General features: G+C 47.7%; 1 protein-coding gene across 2 annotated transcripts in view; it reads right to left on the reverse strand.

Moving 5' to 3' along the window:
- Positions 1-26360, reverse strand: part of EARS2 (glutamyl-tRNA synthetase 2, mitochondrial) — a 40264-nt gene that overhangs the window by 10387 nt on the left and 3517 nt on the right. Inside the window, exons 3-7 of one of the 2 annotated variants that reach the window (XM_061401422.1) lie at positions 17049-17238; positions 14018-14490; positions 12581-12689; positions 6211-6364; positions 5968-6098 (exon numbers count right to left, since the gene is read on the reverse strand). In XM_061401422.1, coding sequence (XP_061257406.1) covers positions 5968-6098; positions 6211-6364; positions 12581-12689; positions 14018-14490; positions 17049-17238 — 1057 coding nt within the window. The remainder of the gene's footprint in view (positions 1-5967; positions 6099-6210; positions 6365-12580; positions 12690-14017; positions 14491-17048; positions 17239-26360) is intronic. The other variant, XM_061401423.1, reaches the window with a different exon arrangement.

Below are 26360 nucleotides of genomic sequence, written 5' to 3' on the forward strand. Positions count from 1 at the left end.
TACGATACAATGAACATATCTACGGAACATAAGGAAAAGACCTGTGGTTGCCAAGGAGGGTGTGGTGGGGGGAGGGAAAAATTGAGAGTTTGGGGTGAGCAGATACAAACTGTTACATATAGAATAGATAAACAACAAGGTCCTTCTGTATAGCCCAGGGCACTATATTCAATATCTCATGATAAACCATAATGGAAAAGAATATCCATATGTATAGATATATAGAAACGAGTATCTATATGTATAATTGAATCATTTTGCTGTACCACAGAAATTAACACAACATCGTAAATCAACCATACTTCAAAAAAAAAAAAAAAGTGTAGTATGGGGTAAAAACTAACAAGCTCCTCAATGTCATTATGGGGAAGCAGGCTGCCAAGGAGCTGGTAAAAGTGACAGGCCCCAGGAGGCCTGTGATGGCAGCCAGGACACGTTAATAAGAGCTGGCCCAGGACTTGGCATGGGCAGAGGGCCTTCGACAGAACTGGTTGCTGCTCAACATGTGGGTGTCAGCTTTCCTGCCTTGAGTGGGAGCCCCAGAGTGTCCCTAAAACCTAATCCCATGGCAGGTGTGGGGAGGGAAGACATTAGTTTGGTAAACTAGGGCAGCCTCATATGGAATGTCCTAAATTAACAGAGTATTATTAATAATACCTCAGGGAAATTTAGCCTGGAGATATGCTTGCAAGGGTGCTTAACGGTGTCTATTCAAGGTTATTCACTGCGGCATTGTTTGTAACAGCAAATTTGGAAGCAAATGTCCATCAACAGGAGGCGAGTTAAATAAATCATGGTGAAGTGGTATGATAAGGGATTAGGTGTTGCTGAGAGGAGGATGCTCTCTAAGCCTGGACAGATCTAAAGATATGCTGTTAAGTGAAAAACAAACAAGCAAAAAAACACAAAAGACGGGGAAATATAGCTGTTATTTCGTAAACTTTAGATGGAGTACAATCCATAAAAATACTGAATCACTATGTTGTACATCTGAAACTAACAATATTGTACATCAACTGTATTTCAATAAAAAAATAATAAAATTAAACCAAAAACCCCCAAAACATACCAGTGTGATTATACTATATTGTACCTTTTGTGTAAAGAGATGGAAAATAAGCATTATCTAGATATAATTAAAAAGAGTAGTAAATCCAGAGAGGGTTCTGGAATGGGGCAGATGAGGGATAAGGATTAAAAATGGGATTCATGGGTTTTCCCTGTGGCTCAGTGGTAAAGAATCCACCTTCCAATACAGGAGACACAGGTTCAACCCCTGATTCAGGAAGATCCCACATGCCAAGGAGCAACAAAGCCCATGTGTCACAACTACTGAGCCTGCGCTCTAGAGCCCGGGAGCCACAACTACCGAGCCTGCGCCAGAGAGCCCAGGAACCACAACTACCGAGCCTGCGCTCGAGAGCCCGGGAGCCACACCCGCTGAGCCTGCGCTCAAGAGCCCGGGAGCCACAAATACTGAGCACGTGTCCGAGAGCCTGAGCTCCACAAGAGAAGTCACCACAGTAATAAGTCCATGCACAGCAGCTCGAGAGTAGCCCCTGCATGCCTTGACTAGAGAAAAGCCTGCATAGCAGTGAAGACCCAGCACAGCCAAAACTACATCAATAAATAAATAATATTATTTTTAAACAATAGGATTCTGATATATACATTTAAAAATAATTTCTAGGTTTTAAACCCACATTCAAGAGGTCTGAATGAACTAATAACAATTAAATTTTAAATAAAAAGTCTGCAAGAATGGAGTTATATACACATTTCCTTGACTATGTAGACCTTTCACAAAGGAAACTGCTATTTGGGACTGTCTTTCTGTTGGGGACTGAGTACGAGGGAAGACAATTTTTGCTATAAACCCTCTTGGACTGTTTGTATTTTTGCCACGTTAATTATATTCTTATCTTTTCAGAATGTATGTTTTAACGGTATAGTGATGGTTTCTTGTTATCAGGTGCTGTTCGAGCATTTCACACCAAGAAGAAGCAACAGAGAACACGACACTACATCCACTCTCTCACCCCAGCCAGCTGGACTTTCAATCCCTGCTCCTCCACCTTACCAGCTGCATGATTTTAAACAAGTTACTGAGCCTCTTGGGGCTTCAACTTTCTCATCTGCAGAGTGGGGATAACAAGAGCAGTTCCTTTATTAGGTTGCTGAGAACCTCAGGGTATACACGCATGCACAGCATACATCGTGTCACGTGTATGGGTGCTCAGTCGTGTCTGACTCTGCAGCCCTGGGCACTGTAGCCCGCCAGGCTCCTCTGTGCGTGGGATTTCCCAGGCAAGAATACTGGAGTGGGTTGCCATTTCCTTCTCCAGGGGACCTTCCTGACCCAGGGATGGAGCCGGTGTCTCTCGTCCGCTGCCTTGGCAGGCGGGTTCTTTGCCATGAGCATATATACATGTGCACATATCTTGTGTGTATCATTTTTTTATTGGAGCGTAATTGCTTTACAATGTTGTGTTACTTTCTGCTGTACAACAAAATGAATCAACCATCTGTATACATATCTCCTCTCCCTCTTGAACCTCCCTCCCACTCCCGGTCCCACCCCTCTAGGTCATCAGAGCACTGCACTGAGCTCCCTGTGCTATACAGCAGCTTCGCGCTGACTATCTACGTATCCAACGTATGTGATATGTAACATTGCACACAAGTGTGTAAGCAAGTATACAAACAAGTGTTTGCTATTCCTATCAAACATAATCTTCACAACAAACTGGGAAGTTAAGTAAAATGGACATTTGTGGAGTCTGCTGCTCAGCCCACATTCCCCTTCCTCCTGATACCAGGGCCCCAACACTCCATGTAGAATGACTTGGCTCCACCATCAGCCCACAAGCTCTGGCTGGGAGACCACTCAAAGCCCCGCATATGACCTAACCTAAGCTGGTCAATGTATCACATTTTCCAGGCCTCTGTGACTGCTTCAGAAGCAGAAAAACCCGGCCAATCAGGCCCCATCAGAGTGAATTTCAGGACACGGCTGGAGTCAGGGTCTGCGGTTCTGCCCTCTTACCTCCTCAGTGGGGACTGTGAGATAGGCAGCTTTTGATTCTCAGGATCCTTTCTCCCTCTCACGTGTACTAACACCATCTTCAGCTGGGCATGTGGCCACCAAGGTAAAAACTACATTTTCTGGACTCCCTTGTAGCTTGGCGTGGCCACAAGGCAGGCGTTAAGGCCAGCAGGATGTGAGTGGAAACATGTATAACTTTTAAGCCAGGGCCTCAAGGGCAAGGAACGCCCCGTCCCCTCTCCCTTTCCTCCTTCCTCCTCTGGCTGAACGTGAGCCACCACGGACCATGCGAACAAGAGCAAAACCTGGGCCACGTGCCACCACCACTGAGCCTGTGCTCTGCAACAGGTCCTCCTGCTGCAACAAAGACCCAGGGTAGCCAAAAAAAAGAGAGACAGAGACAGAGAGAGGGAGAGCGTAGGCAAAACCGAAAGACAGCAGGACCCTAGAGACATGGACAGAAGCCGTTCAGCCTTGAACTGCCTGATCCGAATGCAGGTAAGGGAGACACGCACGTATCCATCTAATACAGAACCTCTGCAGAAGGAGCAGCCGGCCTGGGGGAGTGTGCGGCACAAAGTCAAAGGGGCAGAGGGAGACACGAGGTGTCGGTGCCATGATTTTTGGCCCCTGCATTAACCTGGGCCTCACGTCGGCCCTTCTGGCCTCTGCAGTGATGTACACGAATCACTCCCCTCATGCTTAAGCCAGTTTCGGTTGCACTTTGTGCCCTCACCATCTAAAGAGCTCTGTGACTGTGAACAATGAGACCTAGTATCACCTCCGCCCTGCAGGGGAGGGTGCAGGACGTGCAGGAAACTGGACAAACTGAAGTTGCCTGGCAGGTGAACTATTAGGTTGGTGCTAAAGTAATTAACAGTTTTGCTTTGTTGAACTTTGCCATGTGATAGTGGAATAGATTCTTAAATAAACGTGGTTTTGTTATACATCACTTTCTATCCCAAGCATAGATTTTTATGCTCCAGGAATAAGCAAACTTATTTCTCGTTGGCAAAAATGCGTTGATTATATGGTTCCAATTTTGACGAATGAAGATGTGTTTGAGCCTGGATATATCACGATGGTGTGATCACTGACCTAGAGCCAGACATCCTGGAATGTGAAGTCAAGTGGGCCTTAGAAAGCATCACTACGAACAAAGCTAGTGGAGGTGATGGAATTCCAGTTGAGCTATTCCAAATCCTGAAAGATGATGCTGTGAAAGTGCTGCACTCAATATGCCAGCAAATTTGGAAAACTCAGCAGTGGCCACAGGACTGGAAAAGGTCAGTTTTCATTCCAATCACAAAGAAAGGCAATGCCAAAGAATGCTCAAACTACCACACAATAGCACTCATCTCACACGCTAGTAAACTAATGCTCAAAATTCTCCAAGCCAGGCTTCAGCAATATGTGAACCGTGAACTTCCTGATGTTCAAGCTGGTTTTAGAAAAGGCAGAGGAACCAGAGATCAAATTGCCAGCATCTGCTGGATCATGGAAAAAGCAAGAGACTTCCAGGAAAACATCTATTTCTGCTTTATTGACTACGCCAAAGCCTTTGACTGTGTGGATTACAATAAACTGTGGAAAATTCTAAAAGAGATGGGAATACCAGACCACCTGATCTGCCTCTTGAGAAATCTGTATGCAGGTCAGGAAGCAACAGTTAGAACTGGACATGGAACAACAGACTGGTTCCAAATAGGAAAAGGAGTTCGTCAAGGCTGTATATTGTCACCCTGTTTATTTAACTTATATGCAGAGTACATCATGAGAAACGCTGGACTGGAAGAAACACAAGCTGGAATCAAGATTGCCAGGAGAAATATCAATAACCTCAGATATGCAGATGACACCACCCTTACGGCAGAAAGTGAAGAGGAATTAAGAAGCCTCTTGATGAAGGTGAAAGTGGAGAGTGAAAAAGTTGGCTTAAAGCTCAACATTCAGAAAACGAAGATCATGGCATCCGGTCCCATCACTTCATGGGAAATAGATGGGGAAACAGTAGAAACGGTGTCAGACTTTATTTTTCTGGGCTCCAAAATCACTACAGATGGTGACTGCAGCCATGAAATTAAAAGACGCTTACTCCTTGGAAGGAAAGTTATGACTAACCTAGATAGCATATTCAAAAGCAGAGACATTACTCTGCCAACAAAGGTCCGTCTAGTCAAGGCTATGGTTTTTCCTGTGGTCATGTATGGATGTGAGAGTTGGGACTGTGAAGAAGGCTGAGTGCCGAAGAATTGATGCTTTTGAACTGTGGTGTTGGAGAAGACTCTTGAGAGTCCCTTGGACTGCAAGGAGATCCAACCAGTCCATTCTGAAGGAGATCAGCCCTCGGATTTCTTTGGAAGGAATGATGCTAAAGCTGAAACTCCAGTACTTTGGCCACCTCATGTGAAGAGTTGACTCATTGGAAAAGACGCTAATGCTGGGAGGGATTGGGGGCAGGAGGAGAAGGGGACGACAGAGGATGAGATGGCTGGATGGCATCATTGACTTGATGGACATGAGTCTGAGTGAATTCCAGGAGTTGGTGATGGACAGGGAGGCCTGGCGTGCTGCGATTCATGGGGTCACAAAGAGTCGGACACAACTGAGCGACTGATCTGATGTGATAATGATTTCAGAGTGTGAAACTGTAATTACTTTTGCACCAACTTAATTAACTGGGTCAGTGAGTGGCTGGGCTGCAATGGCACCCAGGTGGGTCTAATCCTGGAGCCAGAACCACTGCATCTTCCGGGGGAGCCTGGGGTTCTCAGTGCCATGAGTGACCCTCTCACTGAGACCTCTCGCTAGCTCTGGCGCCAGACTGCAGGCCTGACCGCCAAGCCCTGGAGTGGAGAGGGCCCTGGGAGGGAGACAGGGGAGGCAGGTGCAGACCCCGAGCTCCACCTGTGGGAACTCACCCCAGCACACGCTTGGCAATGATGTCCACCTTCTCTGAGATGGCACCCAGCTGTGCTCGACCCACCGCAGGGCGGGTCCACAGGTAGGAATACGCTGGGGAGACCAGATCTTGCAGGCGGCAAATGTGACCCTGGGGAGAGAGGTAATCACTGAATGCACTGGGAGTTGGAGGGGATCCTGACATGGGAAGGGGGAGGAGTGGGGCGCCACCTGCTCCCTCGGTCTCCAGGCTCCTGACCCACCTGTCTCAGCAGGATGATCCTCTCCACGTAGGCTGGGTCTAGCACTTCTCTGTCCTGCAGCTGACTCCCAAATGCCTCCTCCACGAGCGCCTGCAGCTGGCCCACCAGCTGGCATCTCTGCGTCTCGTCGCCCACCAGCCGGAGGAGGTGCAGCCTGCAGGAGAAGCCAAGGGACCATGCTGCTGCGGCCACCCCCAGCCCTGCCAAAACCCTCCTCCCCAGGGGAGCGGGTGGGCTTTGCAGAATGACTCCTTCCAGGGGATGCTCTCCCTCCAGCCGGGATGGAGCAGCGGGGAGACTCCCGACAGTCTGCCCATGACTCAGCTCCCCAGTGCATCTCACCTGGCCCGCTGCCCTCCCCTGAGCTATCATTTGAATTCAGGACTCAGTTAAAAAGCTCAAGTTTTGCTGTCAGGTCAAATTTTCTCCTTTTCAGAACTCTTCTAACCACCTTGTTCCCTGCTTCAGAAGCAGCAGAGCCTCTAAGACTCCAAGCCTCAAACCAGGCCCTGTCGGTCCTCAGTCCCCGGGCTGCCCTCACCCTGTCCCTGGCAGGACTGGAGGGACCCCAGGGCATGAACAGCACAGGGTCGAAGGCCATTCTGGAGGTGCGTGCCCTCCTGTCCTTGGTGTAGAAGAAAGGCAGGCAGCAAGGGATGGGTGACCATCTCATGAGCTCTGAGATCGGGTAGGCCTGTGAGTGAAGCCAGCCTTGCCAGACATCTGCAGCAGTGGGATGCACTCACTGCTCAGAGCACACAGGGCTTAGGACGCTCCTCTGTTACCATGGGGACAACGGAGCCTCACTCACAGGGCGCTGGGCGGAGTAAAGGAGGGGCTGTCTGTGTACACTGAGCACAAGGCCAGTGTGGCCGCCATGTCTGGGAGCTGGAGACGGGCCGGGAATCTGAACAGAGGCTTAGGTGAGGCAGAGGGTGGAAGGACAAGACCCTCTGGGAAGCAATCCGGAGGATGCCGTGGCCCCAAAACATTAGTTTCTAAAATGAATGAAGGGAATTCCCTGGTGGTGGTCCAGTGGTTAGGATTCCACGCTTCCACTGCAGGGGGCACAGGTTCCATCCCTGGTCAAGGAACTAAGATCCCACATACTGCCTGCCAGGCACAGCAAAACAGATGAAGATAAATCACATGAAATTGTACTAAAGCTATTTCTACAACCTCTGTAACTAGACAAGGCAGAGGGAAGAAAGAAATCAAGAGACCCTAGTGGCCATGCTTGAGATAATCCACGTAAGGTCCAGGGATCCACGCCTGGGACACAGCACATGCTAGAGAAACGTCAGTTATTATCACTACCTTCACCAAGTCCCCAGCACCACTATCTCTAGTACTGCTACTGAAAGAGTCGTAGCAGCGGCTTGATTACAGAGCTACCTAAAGCGAACAGCTTCAGCTGTATGAAACCTGCGGGCTTCAACCGCAAGCAAAAGCCACGGCCATCTTCCTCTGACTCCCCTCGTGCTTTGGGGAGGACTGGAATGGGTCACCAAGTATCGTCTGTTCTGACCCCATTTCTCCCCAGGATGTCACTTTCTCCATAAGAAAGGTGGTATACAAGCTGCATTCAACGTGCATGTTGCACTTGTTCCTGAATGTCCCATGCAAGAGATGCCCAGTGGGAGTTGCGCGGTGGTCCAGGTGGTCCAGTGGTTATAGGACTCAGCGCTTTCACTGCCATGGCTCGGGTTCAATCCCTGGTCGGGGAACTGTGATCCCACAAGCCTTGCAGCATCCCTCCCCACTCCCCCACCCCCCAAATAAACAAAAGCAGAAATACCCACCACTACAGTAGGTGTTGCAAGAAGGCATCAGAAGGCAGGCACACTGAAACCATACTCACAGAAAACTAGTCAATCTAATCACACTAGGACCACAGCCTTGTCTAACTCAATGAAACTAAGCCATGCCCATGGGGCAACCCGAGATGGGCAGGTCATAGCGGAGAGATCTGACAGAATGTGGTCCACTGGAGAAGGGAATGGCAAACCACTTCAGTATTCTTGCCTTGAGAACCCCATGAACAGTATGAAAAGGCAAAATGATAGGATACTGAAAGAGAAACTCCCCAGGTCAGTAGGTGCCCAATATGCTACTGGAGATCAGTGGAGAAATAACTCCAGAAAGAATGAAGGGATGGAGCCAAAGCAAAAATACCCAGTTGTGGATGTGACTGGTGATAGAAGCAAGGTCCGATGCTGTAAAGAGCAATATTGCATAGGAACCTGGAATGTCAGGTCCACGAATCAAGGCAAATTGGAAGTGGTCAAACAAGAGATGGCAAGAGTGAATGTCGACATTCTAGGAATCAGCGAACTGAAATGGACTGGAATGGGTGAATTTAACTCAGATGACCATTATATCTACTACTGCGGGCAGGAATCCCTCAGAAGAAATGGAGTAGCCATCATGGTCAACAAAAGAGTCCGAAATGCAGTACTTGGATGCAATCTCAAAAACGACAGAATGATCTCTGTTCGTTTCCAAGGCAAACCATTCAATATCACAGTAATCCAAGTCTATGCCCCAACCAATAACACTGAAGGAGCTGAAGTTGAACGGTTCTATGAAGACCTCCAAGACCTTTTAGAACTAACACCCAAAAAACATGTCCTTTTCATTATAGGGGACTGGAATGCAAAAGTATGAAGTCAAGAAACACCTGGAGTAACAGGCAAATTTGGCCTTGGAATACGGAATGAAGCAGGGCAAAGAATAATAGAGTTTTGCCAAGAAAATGCACTGGTCATAACAAACACCCTCTTCCAACAACACAAGAGAAGACTCTATACATGGACATCACCAGATGGTCAACACCAAAATCAGATTGATTATATTCTTTGCAGCCAAAGATGGAGAAGCTCTATACAGTCAGCAAAAACAACACCGGGAGCTGACTGTGGCTCAGACCATGAACTCCTTATTGCCAAATTCAGACTTAAACTGAAGAAAGTAGGGAAAACCACTAGACCATTCAGGTATGACCTAAATCAAATCCCTTATGATTATACAGTGGAAGTGAGAAATAGATTTAAGGGCCTAGATCTGATGGAGTGCCTGATGAACTGTGGAACAAGGTTCGTGACATTGTACAGGAGACAGGGATCAAGACCATGTCCATCCCTGTCCATCCCCATGGAAAAGAAATGCAAAAAAGCAAAATGGCTGTCTGGGGAGGCCTTATAAATAGCTGTGAAAAGAAGAGAAGCAAAAAGCAAAGGAAAGATATAAACATCTGAATGCAGAGTTCCAAAGAATAGCAAGAAGAGATAAGAAAGCCTTCTTCAGAGATCAATGCAAAGAAATAGAGGAAAACAACAGAATGGGAAAGACTAGATATCTCTTCAAGAAAATCAGAGATACCAAATGAACATTTCATGCAAAGATAGGCTCGATAAAGGACAGAAATGGTATGGCCCTAACAGAAGCAGAAGATACTAAGAAGAGATGGCAAGATTACACAGAAGAACTGTACAAAAAAGTTCTTCATGACCCAGATAATCACAATGGTGTGATCACTGACCTAGAGCCAGACATCCTGGAATGTGAAGTCAAGTGGGCCTTAGAAAGCATCACTACGAACAAAGCTAGTGGAGGTGATGGAATTCCAGTTGAGCTATTTCAAATCCTGAAAGATGCTGCTGTGAAAGTGCTGCACTCAATATGCCAGCAAATTTGGAAAACTCAGCAGTGGCCACAGGACTGGAAAAGGTCAGTTTTCATTCCAATCACAAAGAAAGGCAATGCCAAAGAATGCTCAAACTACCACACAATTGCACTCATTTCACACGCTAGTAAAGTCATGCTCAAAATTCTCCAAGCCAGGCTTCAGCAATATGTGAACCGTGAACTTCCTGATGTTCCAGCTGGCTTTAGAAAAGGCAGAGGAACCAGAGATCAAATTGCCAGCATCTGCTGGATCATGGAAAAAGCAAGAGACTTCCAGAAAAACATCTATTTCTGCTTTATTGACTACGCCAAAGCCTTTGACTGTGTGGATTACAATAAACTGGAAAATTCTGAAAGAGATGGGAATACCAGACCACCTGACCTGCCTCTTGAGAAACCTATATGCAGATCAGGAAGCAACTGTTAGAACTGGACATGGAACAACAGACTGGTTCCAAATAGGAAAAGGAGTACATCAAAGCTGTATATTGTCACCCTGTTTATTTAACTTATATGCAGAGTACATCATGAGAAACGCTGGACTGGAAGAAACACAAGATGGAATCAAGATTGCTGGGAGAAATATCAATAACCTCAGATATGCAGATGACACCACCCTTATGGAAGAAAGTGAAGAGGAACTAAAAAGCCTCTTGATGAAGAGTGAAAAAGTTGGCTTAAAGCTCAACATTCAGAAAACGAAGATCATGGCATCCGGTCCCATCACTTCATGGGAAATAGATGGGGAAACAGTAGAAACAGTGTCAGACTTTATTTTTCTGGGCTCCAAAATCACTACAGATGGTGACTGCAGCCATGAAATTAAAAGACGCTTACTCCTTGGAAGGAAAGTCATGACCAACCTAGATGGCATATTCAAAAGCAGAGACATTACTTTGCCAACAAAGGTTTGTCTGGTCAAGGCTATGGTTTTTCCTGTGGTCATGTATGGATGTGAGAGTTGGACTGTGAAGAAGGCTGAGTGCCAAAGAATTGATGCTTTTGAACCGTGGTGTTGGAGAAGACTCTTGAGAGTCCCTTGGACTGCAAGGAGATCCAACCAGTCCATTCTAAAGGAGATCAGCCCTGGGATTTCTTTGGAAGGAATGATGCTAAAGCTGAAACTCCAATACTTTGGCCACCTCATGCGAAGAGTAGACTCATTGGAAAAGACTCTGATGCTGGGAGGGATTGGGGGTAAGAGGAGAAGGGGACGACAGAGGATGAGATGGCTGGATGGCATCAATGACTTGATGGACATGAGCCTGAGTGAACTCCAGGAGTTGGTGATGGACAGGGAGGCCTGGCGTGCTGCGATTCACGGGGTGGCAAAGAGTCGGACACAACTGAGTAACTGATCTGATCTAATCTGATCTGACAGTATGAACTTGAACCTGCCTCATCATTTAACTTCTTGACATCTTGCTCTTGTTAAATGCACAACAGGGCAAAATCATACAAGTGACCCCAACTTATGGGGGAAGTAACATCCTTGAGGCAAATGCAGTTGACGTGAACCCCCTGGGCTCACGCAAGTAAAATACTGAGAGCCTGTCCCCAAACCAGCTCAAGAGGAGGCATCTAGGAGTCCCAGCCCCCCTAACTACAGACCCGTCCGTTGGCTTTCCCACTAATGCCCTTAGCCCAAGATATGGCAACAGGGATCCAAACTGTAACTGTGGCTGGAGGTTTCAGAGAGAAGTTGTGGTGGTGTTCAGTCTCTAAGTCGTGTCTGATTCTTTTGCAACCCCATGGACTATAGCCCACCAGGCTCTTCTGTCCATGGCATTTCCCAGGCAAGCATACTGGAATGGGTTGCCATTTCCCTCTCCAGGGGATCTTCCCAACCCAGGGATTGAACTCGTGTCTCCTGAGTTGGCAGGCGGGTTCTTTATCACTGACTCACCAGGGAAACCCTCAGAGGGAAGAACTACTTGAGATGTGAAAAACATGGCAAGGGACAGCACTCACTCACTGTCCTGGCTGGGTAGGGGAGAGGCTGATCAAGCGTAACACTGATGACAAAGAATAAACCTGCCATCTTACTGAGCACTTTCTCTGTGCAAAATAGCTTGAGGCTTAATTTAACTGAACAGTGGCACAAGGCCAGTACTATTATTGGCCCCATTTTTTTAAAAAATTCTCAGCAAGTTAAAAAAATGTATTACCATTCCAGCCTTCACATGAGCCCAGAACCTAGGGCTGGTCATGGAACAGGACAGCAAACAAACCCAGATACGTGACACCTCTCTTTGCTGGATCCCTGCTCCCCAGAGTGGCTGATAGAGGGGCCACTCCTTTGGCCTCTGCCCCATCACCCCGACAGTGCTCTGAGGCCAAGGCAGGCAGCCTCATGATCCCTGAGCTCTCAGTTCTGAGGCTGCCTCTACACCTCCAGTACTGGAGGAGCCTGCTAGGGTCTGGCACCATGGATCTGGCCCGATGGAGGGAGAGACCATGCAGGAGTTGTTGTCACAAGGTAATAGTCCCATTTTAGAGAAGAGGAAACAGAGGCTCGAGGAGATTAGGTGACTTACCTGTGGTCGCACAGCACTAGACGCCTAAGACCACAGTCAAAATCAAGTGTGACTCCAGACCCCACTAAAACATCTGCCATGGGGACCCAGCATCAGCAGGTGCGCCCTTTCCTCCCAGGGGCAAATGCTCCAGATTCCCCGCTCACCTGTTGAATTCTGGAAGCTTCTCCAGGTCCAGCAGGGCTGAGTGGCAGGTGACCCGGCTCAGGTCAAACTGTGTGATCAGCTCTGGCAAGGTACGACCCATCTGGTTCTCTGCAAGTGAAGAGGCCCAGCTGCTCAGTGTTCCAACACCCCATTCCCTTTGTAAACCACCCATCACCATTGCATTTTCAATCACAAGGAAGGGTGACCAAACAGATTTGATTTCTAGTCATTTTATGTATCAAGGGTCTGGATGAGCTTTCATTTGCAGAAAGGGTTCTGTCACTAAGGGGGAAAGCTTGAAAATAAAATCTGCCCAAATCAACCCTCACTGCCCTCAAAGACATGAGCTGCAAGAACAGCCTGCTCAACTGTCTGGCTATGCGCCAGGGATCCCGATTGACTGGTTTTAGATGGGGTGTGAGCAGAAGTGTACTTTACAAGCTTCCTGGGGGATTTCAAACTGCAGCCAGAGTGAGAAAGCTGAGCCAGGAGCTGCTTCCCTCGAGCCGCAGCTCCATCCCACGCAGTCAGTGGCCTCCTGGTCAGCTTTGCGCCTGTGCCACATCCTTCACTAGCTGTGTCACTCTGGTGAGTTACTCAACCTCTCTGGGCCTCATAAGCTTCTAACAAAGTGGTGATAATACATCCCTCTCATGGGTATTTTAAGGCTAAAATAAGACAAGAGCAGAAAAAGCAGTAGGCAGGCTATTTATGGCCATGTTTTCAGAAACCACCCGACCAAAGGTCATTCTACTTTGTGCGTCATCAAGATGTGGGCCTGACGTCTTGGGTCAAGCTTGAAATAAACTAGGCTCGTAGCAATACTAGTAATACTCCCAGAGTACATACTTACTCTACTCTAATAACCGCAATAATCACAGGATCTGTGGTTTTTGTGCTTATCGTGTAGCAGATACTGTGCTGGTGCCCCATAGGAGCTCAGTGAACCCGAACTTAACTCAGAGAGGAAGACACTTAATTAGCTCCATTTTACAGATGAGGCAACCAAGGCTCACAGATCATAAGCTCCTTTGAGACCAGAGATTACTGGCTCAATAAATGGTGGACAAATAAAGAGAAATAACTCATATAAGATCACACAGCCATGGCTTCCCTGGTGGTCCAGTGTCTAAGAATTCACCTTGCAATGTAGGGGACACCAGTTTGACCCCTGATCTAGGATGATCCCACACGCCTCGGAGCAACTGGGCCCGTGCGCCACAACTACTGAGCCCATGTACCAAGAGCCTGTGCTCCTCAACAACAGAAGCCACCACAGTGAGAAGCCCGCAAACCACAATAAAATAAATTAACTAGAAAAAAAAATCACACAGCCTTTGGACAGCACAGCTGGGACTGAAGGCCAGGTAGCCTGACCCAAGGCCCCAGCTCCTTACAACTATGGTCCCGCCAGGACCTCTCAGGGGAGTGGGTACCTGCAAACCCTGAACCGCAGTTGGTGATGATGTCGAGCAAGGCGTCTGGCAGGTAGCCAGTGGCAGCAAAATGCTCCAGGAAGATGTCCCCTTGCCTCTTGGACAGCTTGCTGCCATCCCTGTTGAGGAGCAGAGGCAGGTGGGCAAACTGTGGGGGCTGCCAGCCCAGGGCCTGGTAGAGGAGCAGGTGCTTGGAGGTGGAGACCAGCCACTCGGAGCCCCGCAGCACGTGGCTGATGCCCATGTGGTGGTCGTCCACCACGGAGGCCAGGTGGTACGTGGGGAAGCCATCGCTCTTCAGGATGACTGGGTCCCCCTCCACGCTGGCCACCTCATGCCGATTCCAGCCGTATACCAAGTCCTGGAAGGCTGGCGCCTCCCCCTCCAGGCGGAAGCGGATGGCAGGCTTGGGGTCCATGGCCAGCTTCTGGGCCACCTGCGCCTGGCTCAGGCTCCGGCACCGATTGTCATACCTGTTGGGAAGCAGAGCGGGAGCTAAGAGTTACTAAGAGCATTGATGATGGGCGTGAGCCTTAGCTGTGTCTCTGATAACTGTGACCCTGGGCGGGTCATTTAGCTCTCTCAGCAGTTTCTTCAGTCTTGAATGGGGATAATAAAGTTGTTGTGTGGGAGAACTAAGTGTAATAACATAGCACAGCAGGCTCAAGTCTGTTTCCTTTCTTCCTTGCTTGATATCCTTCCTTGTCAAATGTCACCCAAGCGGGTGAATCACGAGGGGTGTTGCTAAGTGTGCAATCCTATTCCTCTATACAACTGACCCGTCCACACTGGACCATTCTAGTCACTGAGATTCAAAGAGATGTACGCCTGGCAGGTAGGGGATGATGAAGATTCTGGGAAAGATTTTTCTCTCCAAGTGAGCCACAAGCTGCAGCAGCCACTTGGAACTGACTGAGGGAGGGAGGCAGCAAGGGAGGCAGAAAGAGAACAAGAGAGTCCCGCCTTCTCAGAGCTGCTGGTTTCGTCCTGGAGTCCCACACCTCCGGCTGAATGAGAAGACAAATGTCTACGTGGTCTATGCTCTGATTACTCAAATGTGGTCTGTGGACCGCCAGCATCAGCCTCACTTGGGAGCCTGTCAGATATGCAGCATCTCAGCCCCTCCCCAGACCTGCTACATCAGAAGCTGCCTGTTAACTAGATCTTCAGGTGATTCTTCTGCACATTAAAGTATGAGAAGCTCCAGTTTGTCCATTTTAAACAGAGTATTTGTTACTTGCTCCCAGAAGTGTCCTGACACACAAATGTAACACTTGAAAGCACTGTCCTTGACACTGACCTAAATGTTCAATCATAAATGGCTTCGTGGATTCCAAGACAGAGCATGATGGTAATTTAAAAAAAATAACCTGTCAAAGGGCAAAAAGACTGTTTATGATTTAAAAAGCAATGCTGCAGTGAATGTCGTGACCTTGTATGAATATCCAAGCCCGTGTCCAAAGAGTTCACTGACATTGGAACTTGAATGCAATGCTATTAGCTTGAATACAAGCTAATAAAGGGCCACTATACAGTATCTATCAAAGCCGCAAACTGACCCTGAAACTCCAAATCTAGGGAGGTAACCCAGCACACACACTCTACAGACATGCAAAATGATGGACATCAACATTGCTCCTCAGCACCCTCAATTTTTAATACAAAAGATTAGGGGTAACATGAATGTTCATTAGTAAGGAACTGATGAAGTGAGTGAGGACTCAGCCCTGTGACAGAATAGTTTGCAAGCGTAAGGAAATTTATGGACTCACATAGACTGATCTTCATCACAGTCAGTGGCATCTATAAGCTGCATGATACGATATGTGTGATACCAATTGAGCAGAGAAGGAGGGGAAATGGCACGCATTCATCAGGGTCTGCACTACATGTCTCTGCAGGAGACACCTTTGGACTGTCTCTGGAGAAGGAATTGGAGAGCCAGAGTCAGGGCTGGGACAGATCTTTGCATATACACCTTCCTGAACATGAGACAGATTTTACTCATCTAAAAAGAGAGAATTATTTTAAAACATTTATTTGGCTGTGCCAGCACGCGGGATCTTTTTTTTCGGTTGTGGCATGTGAACTCTTGCTCTTCCTAGGTGGCTCAGCAGTAAAAAAAAAAATCCACCTGCGATGCAGGAGACACGGAAGCGCAGGTTTGATCCCTGGGTCGGGAAGATCCCCTGGAGAAGGAAATGGCAATCCACTCCAGCATTTTTTCCTGGGAAACTGCATGGACAGAGGAACCTGGCAGGCTACAGTCCATGGGGTCAGGCTACAGATCATGGGGTCGCAAAAGTTGGATGCGACTGAGCGACTAAACAACGTGAACTCTGAAGTTGCGTCATGTGGGATCCAGCTCCCTGACCAGGGATTGAACTCAGGCCCCCGGCATTGGGAGTGCAGCGTCTTAGCCACCGGACCATCAGGAAGTTCCCAAATAAGAGAGAATTTAAATGACCTCACACGCCTGAGGCCCAGTGCGGCAGGCAGAGCTGACCCGGCCCCAGAGATACCCCTCCTGGTGTTTCTGCCTTGTGTCCTCCCTGCCCTGGAACGCAGGCTGGCCTTCCTGACTTCCTTCTGGTGACCAGAGCACAACGCAGCCACGAGACGTCACTTCCTCGATTGGGTGACGCAGAGGCTGCAGCTTCCACCCTGCTCGCTGCCCTCCCTGCCCACCGCCTTCTCCCCGGCTCGCCTGAAGGAACGCCAGCTGCCAAGCAGTGAGCTGCCCCGTAGAGAGAGGCCCACTCGGCTGGGACTGTTGTCTCCAGGCAACAGCCTCTGAGAGGGATGGAAGTAGATCCTCGGCGAGCCCAGCAATCGAGGCAACAGCAAGGCTTGCCTAGACCCTGATGGTGGCTTTGAGAAACCCTGAACTGAAGGAGCTAGCTAAGCTGTGCCCAGACTCCTGACCTGGAAGAACCCTGAGGTAGGTAGGTTGGGTGTCATTTGTTATGCAGCAGGAATGAACGAACACAGCCACCCCTGGGGAGGCACAGTGACAGGCTGGGGCTCTCACCGAGGCGTCTGGTGGTTCCTCAGGGCCTCCTTCTTCAGGAGCTCCAGCCGCTGGGGTGAGCAGAAACATGGATACGCAGCACCGCTCTTCAGCAGGGCTTCAGCAGCCTGGGCATAGAGCGCAAGCCGCTGAGACTGAAGGTAGGGCCCGGCAGGCCCTCCACGCCGGGGGCTCTCGTCCGGGGGAACGCCTGGAACACAGGCAGAGGCAATCACCAAATGATAATGACCCCAAAGACACGGCACAGGTTCCCAGGCACTGCTACAAGCGTTCCACACACCCCGGTGGTGGTGGTGTTAGTTGCTCAGTCGTGTCCGGCTCTGCGATCCCACAAGGTGTAACCTACCAGGCTCTTCTGTCCATGGGATTCTCCAGGCAAGAATACTGGAGTTGGTCCCTTCTCCAGGGGGATCTTCCCAACCCAGGGATCAAATCTGGGTCTCCTGCGTTGCAGGTGGATTCTCTACCATCTGAGCCACCAGAGAAGCAATTCACACACATTGCAGAGCTTTTAATCCTCCCAACAATCCATGAGGCCGTCACTCTTATAATTTCCCTTTTCCAGATGAAGAGGTAAAGCACAGAGGGATTAACGCTTAAGGTCACGAGGCTGGTGGGTAAGCAGTTGGATGGAGGTGCACCGGCTCCCTGATCCACACCCTCTTTGGCATATCCTCTCCCTCCATCCTTGCCCCGAAGAGGGACAAACCAGCCCTGCCCTGGCACAGCGGACTCAGGAGAAGCAGTGTGGCTCAGGGACAGCTCATCCAGCCCAGCTGGACTCCTGGCTTGGCCCCTGACTTCTGTGACAAAGGGTGGTGCCATGAACCTGCAAGGCTGCTTTTATATTCTGTGATCACTGTTAAGGCTCCAAACCACCCAACCTGGTAGGTGCTGTTGTGAACCCCATTCAGAAAGGAGGACACAGGAGCACCGAGAGGCTGTGTCACGTCACCTGGCCAAGGACAAGTGGGTACAACAACATTCAAAGCCAGGCTAGCTCGTCCCCAGTCCGTGCTCTTAAGCACTCCGTGGACTGCCTCCTGCACTCCTTAGCTTTCCTACGCCTTGGTTTCCTCCTCTGAAAAGTGGAGCTAAGAGTCTACTGTGCAGAGTGACCAAGACTTAAATGCACCAGTGCTCACAAAGTGCTTAGCCCAATGGCTTCCATATTGAACATGGAAGCTGCAACATATGCTGTTAGATCAAACGTGATCCAGTATAAGCCCAAACCCCAACTCAAGGTCTGGTTTCCACAGGTCACAAAGGATAGGTTTCACTTATAAATGCCTCCAGGAGAGGCAGAGGGGACACAGAAGAGCTAGATGATGGTGTTTCTGTCCTCAGAGGGCTTTCAAATGAATTAGGAAGCTAAGGACAGAGTTAATCCTGCACACCCGATGTCCCATAGTCTCTGGAGGTAGAGGAGCCTGGGCTCAAAGGCACCGGCCAGCTCTAAGGCCAGCCAAGACACCTTGTAGAGCCTCGGTTTCCTCTTTTTAAAGCAGGAAACAAACATTTACTTAGGTTTCCCTGGTGGCTCAAACCATAGAGAGTCTGCCTACAATGCAGGAGACCTGGGTTTGATCCCTGAGTTGGGAAGATCCCCTGGAAAAGGAAATGGCAACCCACTCCAGTATTCTTGCCTGGAGAATCCCACGGATGGAGGAGCCGGCTACAGTCCATGGGGTCGCAAAAAGTCCGATATGACTGACTGACAAACACATAACACACATTTACTTTCTCCTGAGGGTCATCATGAAGCTGGAATGAGACAGCCTGTGGGAAGGCTCGGCGCCCTGCCTGGCATATCTCAGCTCTCAGTAGGTCCTGGCTGCCAGTATCATTGGTTCTGTTGATATTGGTATTGCTTCATTTGTCAGAGAAGGGGGGCTAGGTTACGTGCATCTGGGGTTCCTTCTTGAGCTAACGTTAGCATGTCCAACATTTGGTATACACTCCAGGGTTTAAGACAGACTCCACTAGATGCACAAAAGAAATAGTATGTAAACGTTCATAGAAATTTGACTCATCATATCCAAAATGTAGAAACAATCTAAATGCCCAACCACTGATGAATGAATAAGCAAAAAGTGGTATCTCCACATAATGAATATTGTTTGGTCATAAAAAGGAAAGAATTCATTCACGCTACAACATACATGCCGCAACATCCCCTTCAGGGATCATAGCCTCGTCCTGGAGAAGGGGCACGTGTACCTCAGTGAAGCTCTGAGCCAGGCCGTGCAGGACCACCCAAGACAGACAGGTCACAGTGGAGAATTCTCACAAAACGTGGGCTACAGGAAGAGGAAATGGCAATCCACTCCAGTGTTCTTGCCGTGAGAACCCCATGAGCGGTATGAAAAGTCAAAAAAATGATACCAGGATATAAGCCCCACCCCACCCCCAAGTTGGTAAGTATCCGATATGCTATTGCAGAAGGGTAGAGGGCAATTACTAAGAGCTCCAGAAAGAATAAAGCAGCTGGGCCAAAGCGGAAACGACGCTCAGTTGTGGATGTGTCTGGTGGTGAAAACAAAGTCTGATGTTGTAAAGAACAATATTGCAGAGGAACCTGGAATGTTAGGTCCATGAATCAAGGTAAATTGGATGTGGTCAAGCAAGAGATGTCAAGAGTGAACATCAGCATCTTTAGGAATCAGTGAATAAAATGGATGGGAATGGGTGAATTTAATTTATATAACCATTTTATCTATTACGTGTGGGCAAGAATCCCTTAAAAGAAATGGTGTAGCCTTCATAGTCAACAAAAAAGTACAAAATGCAGTACTTGAATTCAATCTCAGAAACGCCAGAATGATCTCAGTTTGTTTCCAAGGCAAACCATGCAACATACAGTTAATTCAAGTGTACACCCCAACCACTGAGGCAGAAGAAGCTGATCAGTTCTATGAAGACCTACAACATCTTCTAGGACGAACACCAAAAAAAGATGTCCTTTTCGTCCTAGGAGATTGGAAGGCGAAAGTAGGAATTAAGGAGATATCCAGAATAACAAGCAAGGCAAGTTTGCTTTCAGAGTACAAAAATGAATCAGGGCTAACATTAACAGAGTTTTGTCAAGAGAACATGCTGATTACAGCAAACACTCTCTTCCAACAACCCAAGAGACGACTTTACATATGGACATCACCAGATGGTCTATATCGAAATCAGATTGATTATGTTCTTTGCAGCCGAAGATGGAAAAGCTCTATACATCAGAAAAAAACAAGACCTGGAGCTGACTGCGGCTCAGATCATGAGCTCCTTATTGCAAAATTCAGGCTTAAATTGAAGAAAACAGGGAAAACCTCTAGGCTTTTTGTTGCTGTTCAGTCGCCAAGCTGTCTGACTCTTTGCGACTGCAGCATGCAAGGCTTCCCTGTCCCTCACCATCTCACCATGTCGACTGAATCGGTGATCCCATTCAACCATTTCATCCTCTGTTGCCCTCTCCTCCTTCTGCCTTCAATCTTTCCCACCATCAGGGTCTTTCCCAAAAGTCAGCTGTTCGTATCAGGTGGCCAGAGTATTGAAGCTTCAGCTTCAGCATCAGTCCTTCCAAAGAGTATTCAGGGTTGATTTCCTTTAAGGTCGACTGGTTTGATCTCCTTGCTTTCCAAGGGACTCTCAAGAGTCTTCTCCACACCACAGTCCAAATGCATCGATTCTTTGGCACTCTGCCTTCTTTATGATACAGCTGTCACATCCATACATGACAATTGCAAAGACCATAGCCTTGACTATACGGTCTTTGTTAGCAAAGTGACGTCTCTCCTTTTTAACAGACTGTCTAAGTTTGTCATAGCTTTTCTGCCAAGAAGCAACTGTCTTCTAATTTCATGGCTGCTGTCATCATCTGCAGGGATTTTGGAGCCCAAGAAGAGGAAATCTGTCACTACTTCCACGTTTCCCCCATCTATCTGCCATGAAGTGATGAGACCGGATGCCATGATCTTAGTTTTTTCAATATAATATTTAGTTTTAAGCTGGCTTTTTCACTCTTCTCCTTCACCCTCATCAAGAGGCTCTTTAGTTCCTCTTCACTTTCTGCCATTAGAGTGACGTTATCCTCATACTGAGGTTGTTAATACTTCTCCCAGCAATCTTGATTCTAGTGTGTTAACTCATCCAGTTCAACATTTTGCATTATATGCTCTGTGTATAAGTTTATTAAACACGGTGACAATAAACAGCTTTGTTGTACTTCTTTCTCAATCCTGAACCAGTCAGTTGTTCCTTACAGGGTTCTAACTTGCTTCCTGACCCACACAGAGGTTTCTCAGGAGACATGTAAGAAAGTCTGGTATTCCCATCTCCTTAAAAGTTTTCCACACTTTGTGATAATCCACACAGTCAAAGGCTTTAGCATAGTCAATGAAACAGAGGTAGATGTTTTTCTGGAATTCCCTTGCTTTCTCTATGATCCAGCGAATGTTGGCAATTTGATCTCTGGTTCCTCTGCCTTTTCTGAACCCAGCTTTAACATCTAGAAGTTCTCGGTTCACATAATGCTGAAGTCTAGCTCCCTTACTAGCACGGGAGATGAGTGCAACTGTCTGGTGGTCTGAACATTCTTTAGTACTGCCCTTCCTGGGAACTGGGATGAGTACTGACCTTTTCCAGTCCTGTGGCCACTGTTGGGTTTTCCAAATTTGCTGACATATTCATTGTAGCACTTTAATAGCACCATCTTTTAGGAAGTTAAATAGCTTTGCAGGATTCCATTGCCTCCACTAGCTTTATTGGCAGCAGTGCTTCCAAAGACCCACTTGACTTCACACTCCAGGATATCTGGCTCTAGGTGAGTGAGGGAACACACCATTCTGGTTATCTGGGTCATTACGATCTTTTTTGTAGAGTTCTCTGTATTCTTTCCATCTTTTCTTGATTGCCTCTGCTTCTATTACGTCGTTACCATTTCTGTCCTTTATTGTGCCTATCTTGGGATGATTTAGGTATGACCTAAATCAAATCCCTTATGATTATACAGTGGAGGTGATGAATAGATTCAAGGCATTAGATCTAGTAGACAGAGTGCTTGAAGAACTATGGATGGATGTTCCTAACATTGTACAGGAGGCAGTGACCAAAACCATCCCAAGAAAAAGAAACGTAAGAAGGCAAAGTGGTTTTCTGAGGAGGTTTTACAAATACCTGAGGAAAGAAAACAAGCAAAAGGCAAGGGAGAAAGGGAAGATAAATCCAACTGAATGCAGAATTCCAGAGAAGAACAAGGAGAGATAAGGAGGCCTTCTTAAATGAATGACGCAAAGAAATAGAGGAAAACAATAGAATGGGAAAGACTAGAGATCTCTTCAAGAAAATTGGAGATATCAAGAGAATGTTTCATGAAGGATGGGGATGGGGACAATAAAGGACAGAAACAGTAAGGACCTAACAGAAAGAGTAGAGATTAAGAAGAGGTGGTAAGAATACACAAGAGAATTATACAAAAAAGGTCTTAATGCTCTGGATAACCACGATGGTGTGGTCACTCACCTAGAGCCAGACATCCTCGAGTGTGAAGTCGAGTGGGCCTTAGGAAGCATTACTACAAATAAAGCTTGTGGAGATGACAGAATTTCAGCTGAGCTATTTAGAATCCTAAAAGATGATGCCGTTAAAGTGCTGTACTCATATGACAGCAAATTTGGAAAACTCAGCAGTGGCCACAGGACAGGAAAAGGCCAGTTTTCATTCCAATGCCAAAGAAAGGCAATCCCAAAGAATATTCACACTACTACACAAGTGTGGTCATTTCATGTGCTAGCAAGGTTGTGCTGAAAATCCTTCAAGCTAGGCTTTAGCCTAGCTTTACCATCTGGTAGCTAAGACGGTAAAGAATCTGCCTACAACGCAGGAGACTTAGGTTCAATCCCTGGGTTGTGAAGATTCCCTAGAGAAGGAACTGGCAACCCACTTCAGTATTCTTGTCTGGAGAATTCCATGGACAGAGAAGCCTGGTGGGCTACAGTCCATGGGGTCACAAAGAGTTGGACACAACTGAGCGAATAAGCAACAGCAGGCTTCAGCAGTGTGTGAAACGAGAACTTCCAGATGTATTAATACAAGCTGGGTTTAGAAAAGGCAGAGGAACCCAGATCAAATTGCCAGCACTCATTAGACCATAGAGATAGCAAGGGAATTCCAGAAAAACATCTTCTTCAGCTTCACTGACTATGCTAAAGCCTTCAGCTGTGTGGATCACAACAAACTATCGTAAATTCTTAAAGTGATGGGAGTACCAGACCACCTTACCTGTCTCCTGAGAAACCTGTATGGGGGTCAAGAACCAACAGTTAGAACCGGACATGGAAAAACAGACTGGTTTCAAATTGGGAAAGGAGTACATCAAGGCTGTATATTGTCACCCTGCTTGTTTAACTTATATGCAGAGTACATCATGTGAAATGCCAAGCTGGATGAATCACAAGTTGGAATCAAGATTGCCAGGAGAAATATCAACAACCTCAGATACACAGATACCACTCTAACGGCAGAAAGTGAAGAGGAACTGAAGAGTCTTAACGAGGATGAAAGAGAAGAGTGAAAAAGCTGTCTTGAAACTCAGCATTCAAAAAACTAAGATCATGCCATCTGGACCAGATGGCCATCACGTCACGGCAAACAGAAGGGGGAAAAGTGAAAGCAGTGAAGATTTTTATTTTCTTGGGCCCCAAAATCACAGTGGATGGTGACTGTAGCCATGAAATTAAAAGACACTTGCTCCTTGGAAGGAAAGTTATAACAAACCTAGACAGTGTATCAAAAAGCAGAGACATCACTTTGCCAACAAAGGTCCATGTAGTCAAAGCTATGGTTTCTCCAGTGGTCATGTATGGTTGTGAGAACTGGACCCTAAAGAAGGCTGGTGTTGGTGGTTTAGTCACTCACTTGGGTCCAACTGTTGCCTGCCAGGCTCCTCTGTCCAGTATCCTTGCCTGGAGTGGGTTGGCATTTACTTCCCCAACGGATCTTCCTGACTCAGGGCTCAAACCTGGGTCTCCTGAACTGTAGGCAGATTCTTTACTGACTAGGGAAGCCCAGAAGGCTGAATGACAAAGAATTGATGCTTTTGAACTGTGGTGCTAGAGACGACTCTAGCACTTACACTCTGGGACTGCAAGGAGATCAAACCAGTCAATTCTAAAGGACATCACCCCGGAATACTCATTGGAAGGACTGATGCTAAAGCTGAAGCTCCAATACTTTGGCCACCTTAGGTGAAGAGGTGACTCACCTGAAAAGACCCAGATGCTGGGAAGATTGAAGACCAAAGAAGAGGGTGGCAGAGGCTGAGATGGTTAGCTAGTGTCACTGACTCAATGCACATGAATCTGAGCAACTCTGGGAGATAGTGGAAGGTAGGGGAACCTGGAGTGCTGCAGTTCACGTAGTCACGACGACTTAGTGACCGAACAGCAACATACATGGACCTTATGCTAAGTATAAGCCAGTCACAAAATGAAATGTCTCAAACAGGCAAACCATACAGACCGAGGTTAGTGGTTGCCAACGGCAGGAGGGAAGGAGGAACGGGGAGTGCCTGCTAACTGGTTTGCAATTTTGAGCTGACGGAAATGTTCTAGAATTAGAGGGGTGATGGATGCACAATACAGTGAATATACTGAAGACGACTTTGAAATGGTGAACTTCACATTATATAAATTACAGGTCAACTCCTGAAGCAAGAACATCCAGAAATTACCCACCTGGGCTGTGGATCCCTGCCTGCTTCGGTCATACCCTTGGGCCGAGCCGAGGGCTCTAAGAGGCTGGACGCATCAGTCGTGCTCATCCCAGCGCCCTTGTGATAGCACAGTCTGTGGGACGTGGAGCACGTGCTCCACACATGGCCAATCATGATCTCTTGCCCATCACTGTGTCCTCAAGTCACATTTCCAAGCCCCCTGGTCTCCCCTGATAGCTCAGCTGGTAAAGAATCCGTCTGCAATGCAGGAGATTCTGGTTCGATTCCTGTCAGGAAGATATGCTAGAGAAGGGATAGGCTACCCACTCCAGTATTCTTGGGCTTCCCTTGAGGCTCAGCTGTAAAGAAGCCACCTGGAACGCAGGAGACCTGGGTTCGATCCCTGGGTTGGGAAGATCCCCTGGAGAAGGGAAAGGCTACCACTCCAGTATTCTGGCCTGGAGAATTCCATGGACTATACAGTCCATGGGATCGCAGAGAGTCAGACAGGACTGAGCGACTCTCACTTTCGCTGGTCTCCTCGCTGTGCTTGGGCCACTGTGGCTTCCTTGCTGCTCCTCAAATATGCCCAGCACTAAGCTTCTGTAGGACCTTTACATCTGCTACTCACTGGGCTTTGAGCTTGCCCCCTAGGCAACCACGGCGCCAACTTCTCACTTTGTGCAAGTCTCTGTGCTACTGTCCACCCCTCGGGGAAGTCTGTCCTGTCTCAAAGAGCACCCACCCCTCCCTGCTGGTTTGGGCACCTGGTACCCCTTTCTCTGCAGCACTTATCACTGCTTCATATCATAGTAAGGATGAAGTCACCTGTGAACTCACCTACCACCTGGCATATGGCACCTTAGTTCCCTGACCAGGCATGGAACCCGTGCCCCTGGCACTGGGAGCTTGGAGTCTTAACCACTGGACCACCAGGGAAGTCCCTAGAATTCAGGTTGTTTTGTTCAGTCTGCCTTCCCCTACTTACTGAGGGCAGGGTCTTGGTTTTATGCTTGAATACTACCCGGACCACAGAAGTGACCTTGGTGCATGAATTCTTTCACTCAGCTAATCTCGACGGAAGTTTCTGCTACAATCTTCTACAGTCGAGGACAGAAATGAAATCAGTTTTTGCTCTTCAGTAACCCAGAGTTTAGTTAATGATTTACCTGAGATTAGAGCACACGTTGTCGAGACAGTCTTGGAGTTCTGGGCATTTTTGGGAGCTTAAGTAGTCATACCTGTTCTGACAGGTAGGCAGCAACTGACCCGGGGAACATACACACACTCCTCTTTGTCCTCCCTGAGCTTAGCTGGCTTCAGAATTAAACTTCCCACAGGGAGGCTGACTTGAGAGGCTGCACACATTTTGTCTGACTCATACAATGTGTCATCTGAGTTCAGATTTGACAATGGGAAGCACTCATCAAAACCAAAACCAAAACAAAAAACCTTGGCCATCTGGCTCCTCCTGGAAATCGGAAGATTTGAGGAGTTGGGCCAGGATTCCCACATGGCCAAAGAGAGCTGGCGCTTCCTCAGGCTCTTCACAGCCATGGAGCCTCCCAGTCCATCTTCCACTTGGCCTGTTTCCTGCCTAATCCCAGGAGGAG

Source organism: Bos javanicus, chromosome 25 (assembly GCF_032452875.1).
Source record: "Bos javanicus breed banteng chromosome 25, ARS-OSU_banteng_1.0, whole genome shotgun sequence".
Lineage (NCBI taxonomy): Eukaryota > Metazoa > Chordata > Mammalia > Artiodactyla > Bovidae > Bos > Bos javanicus.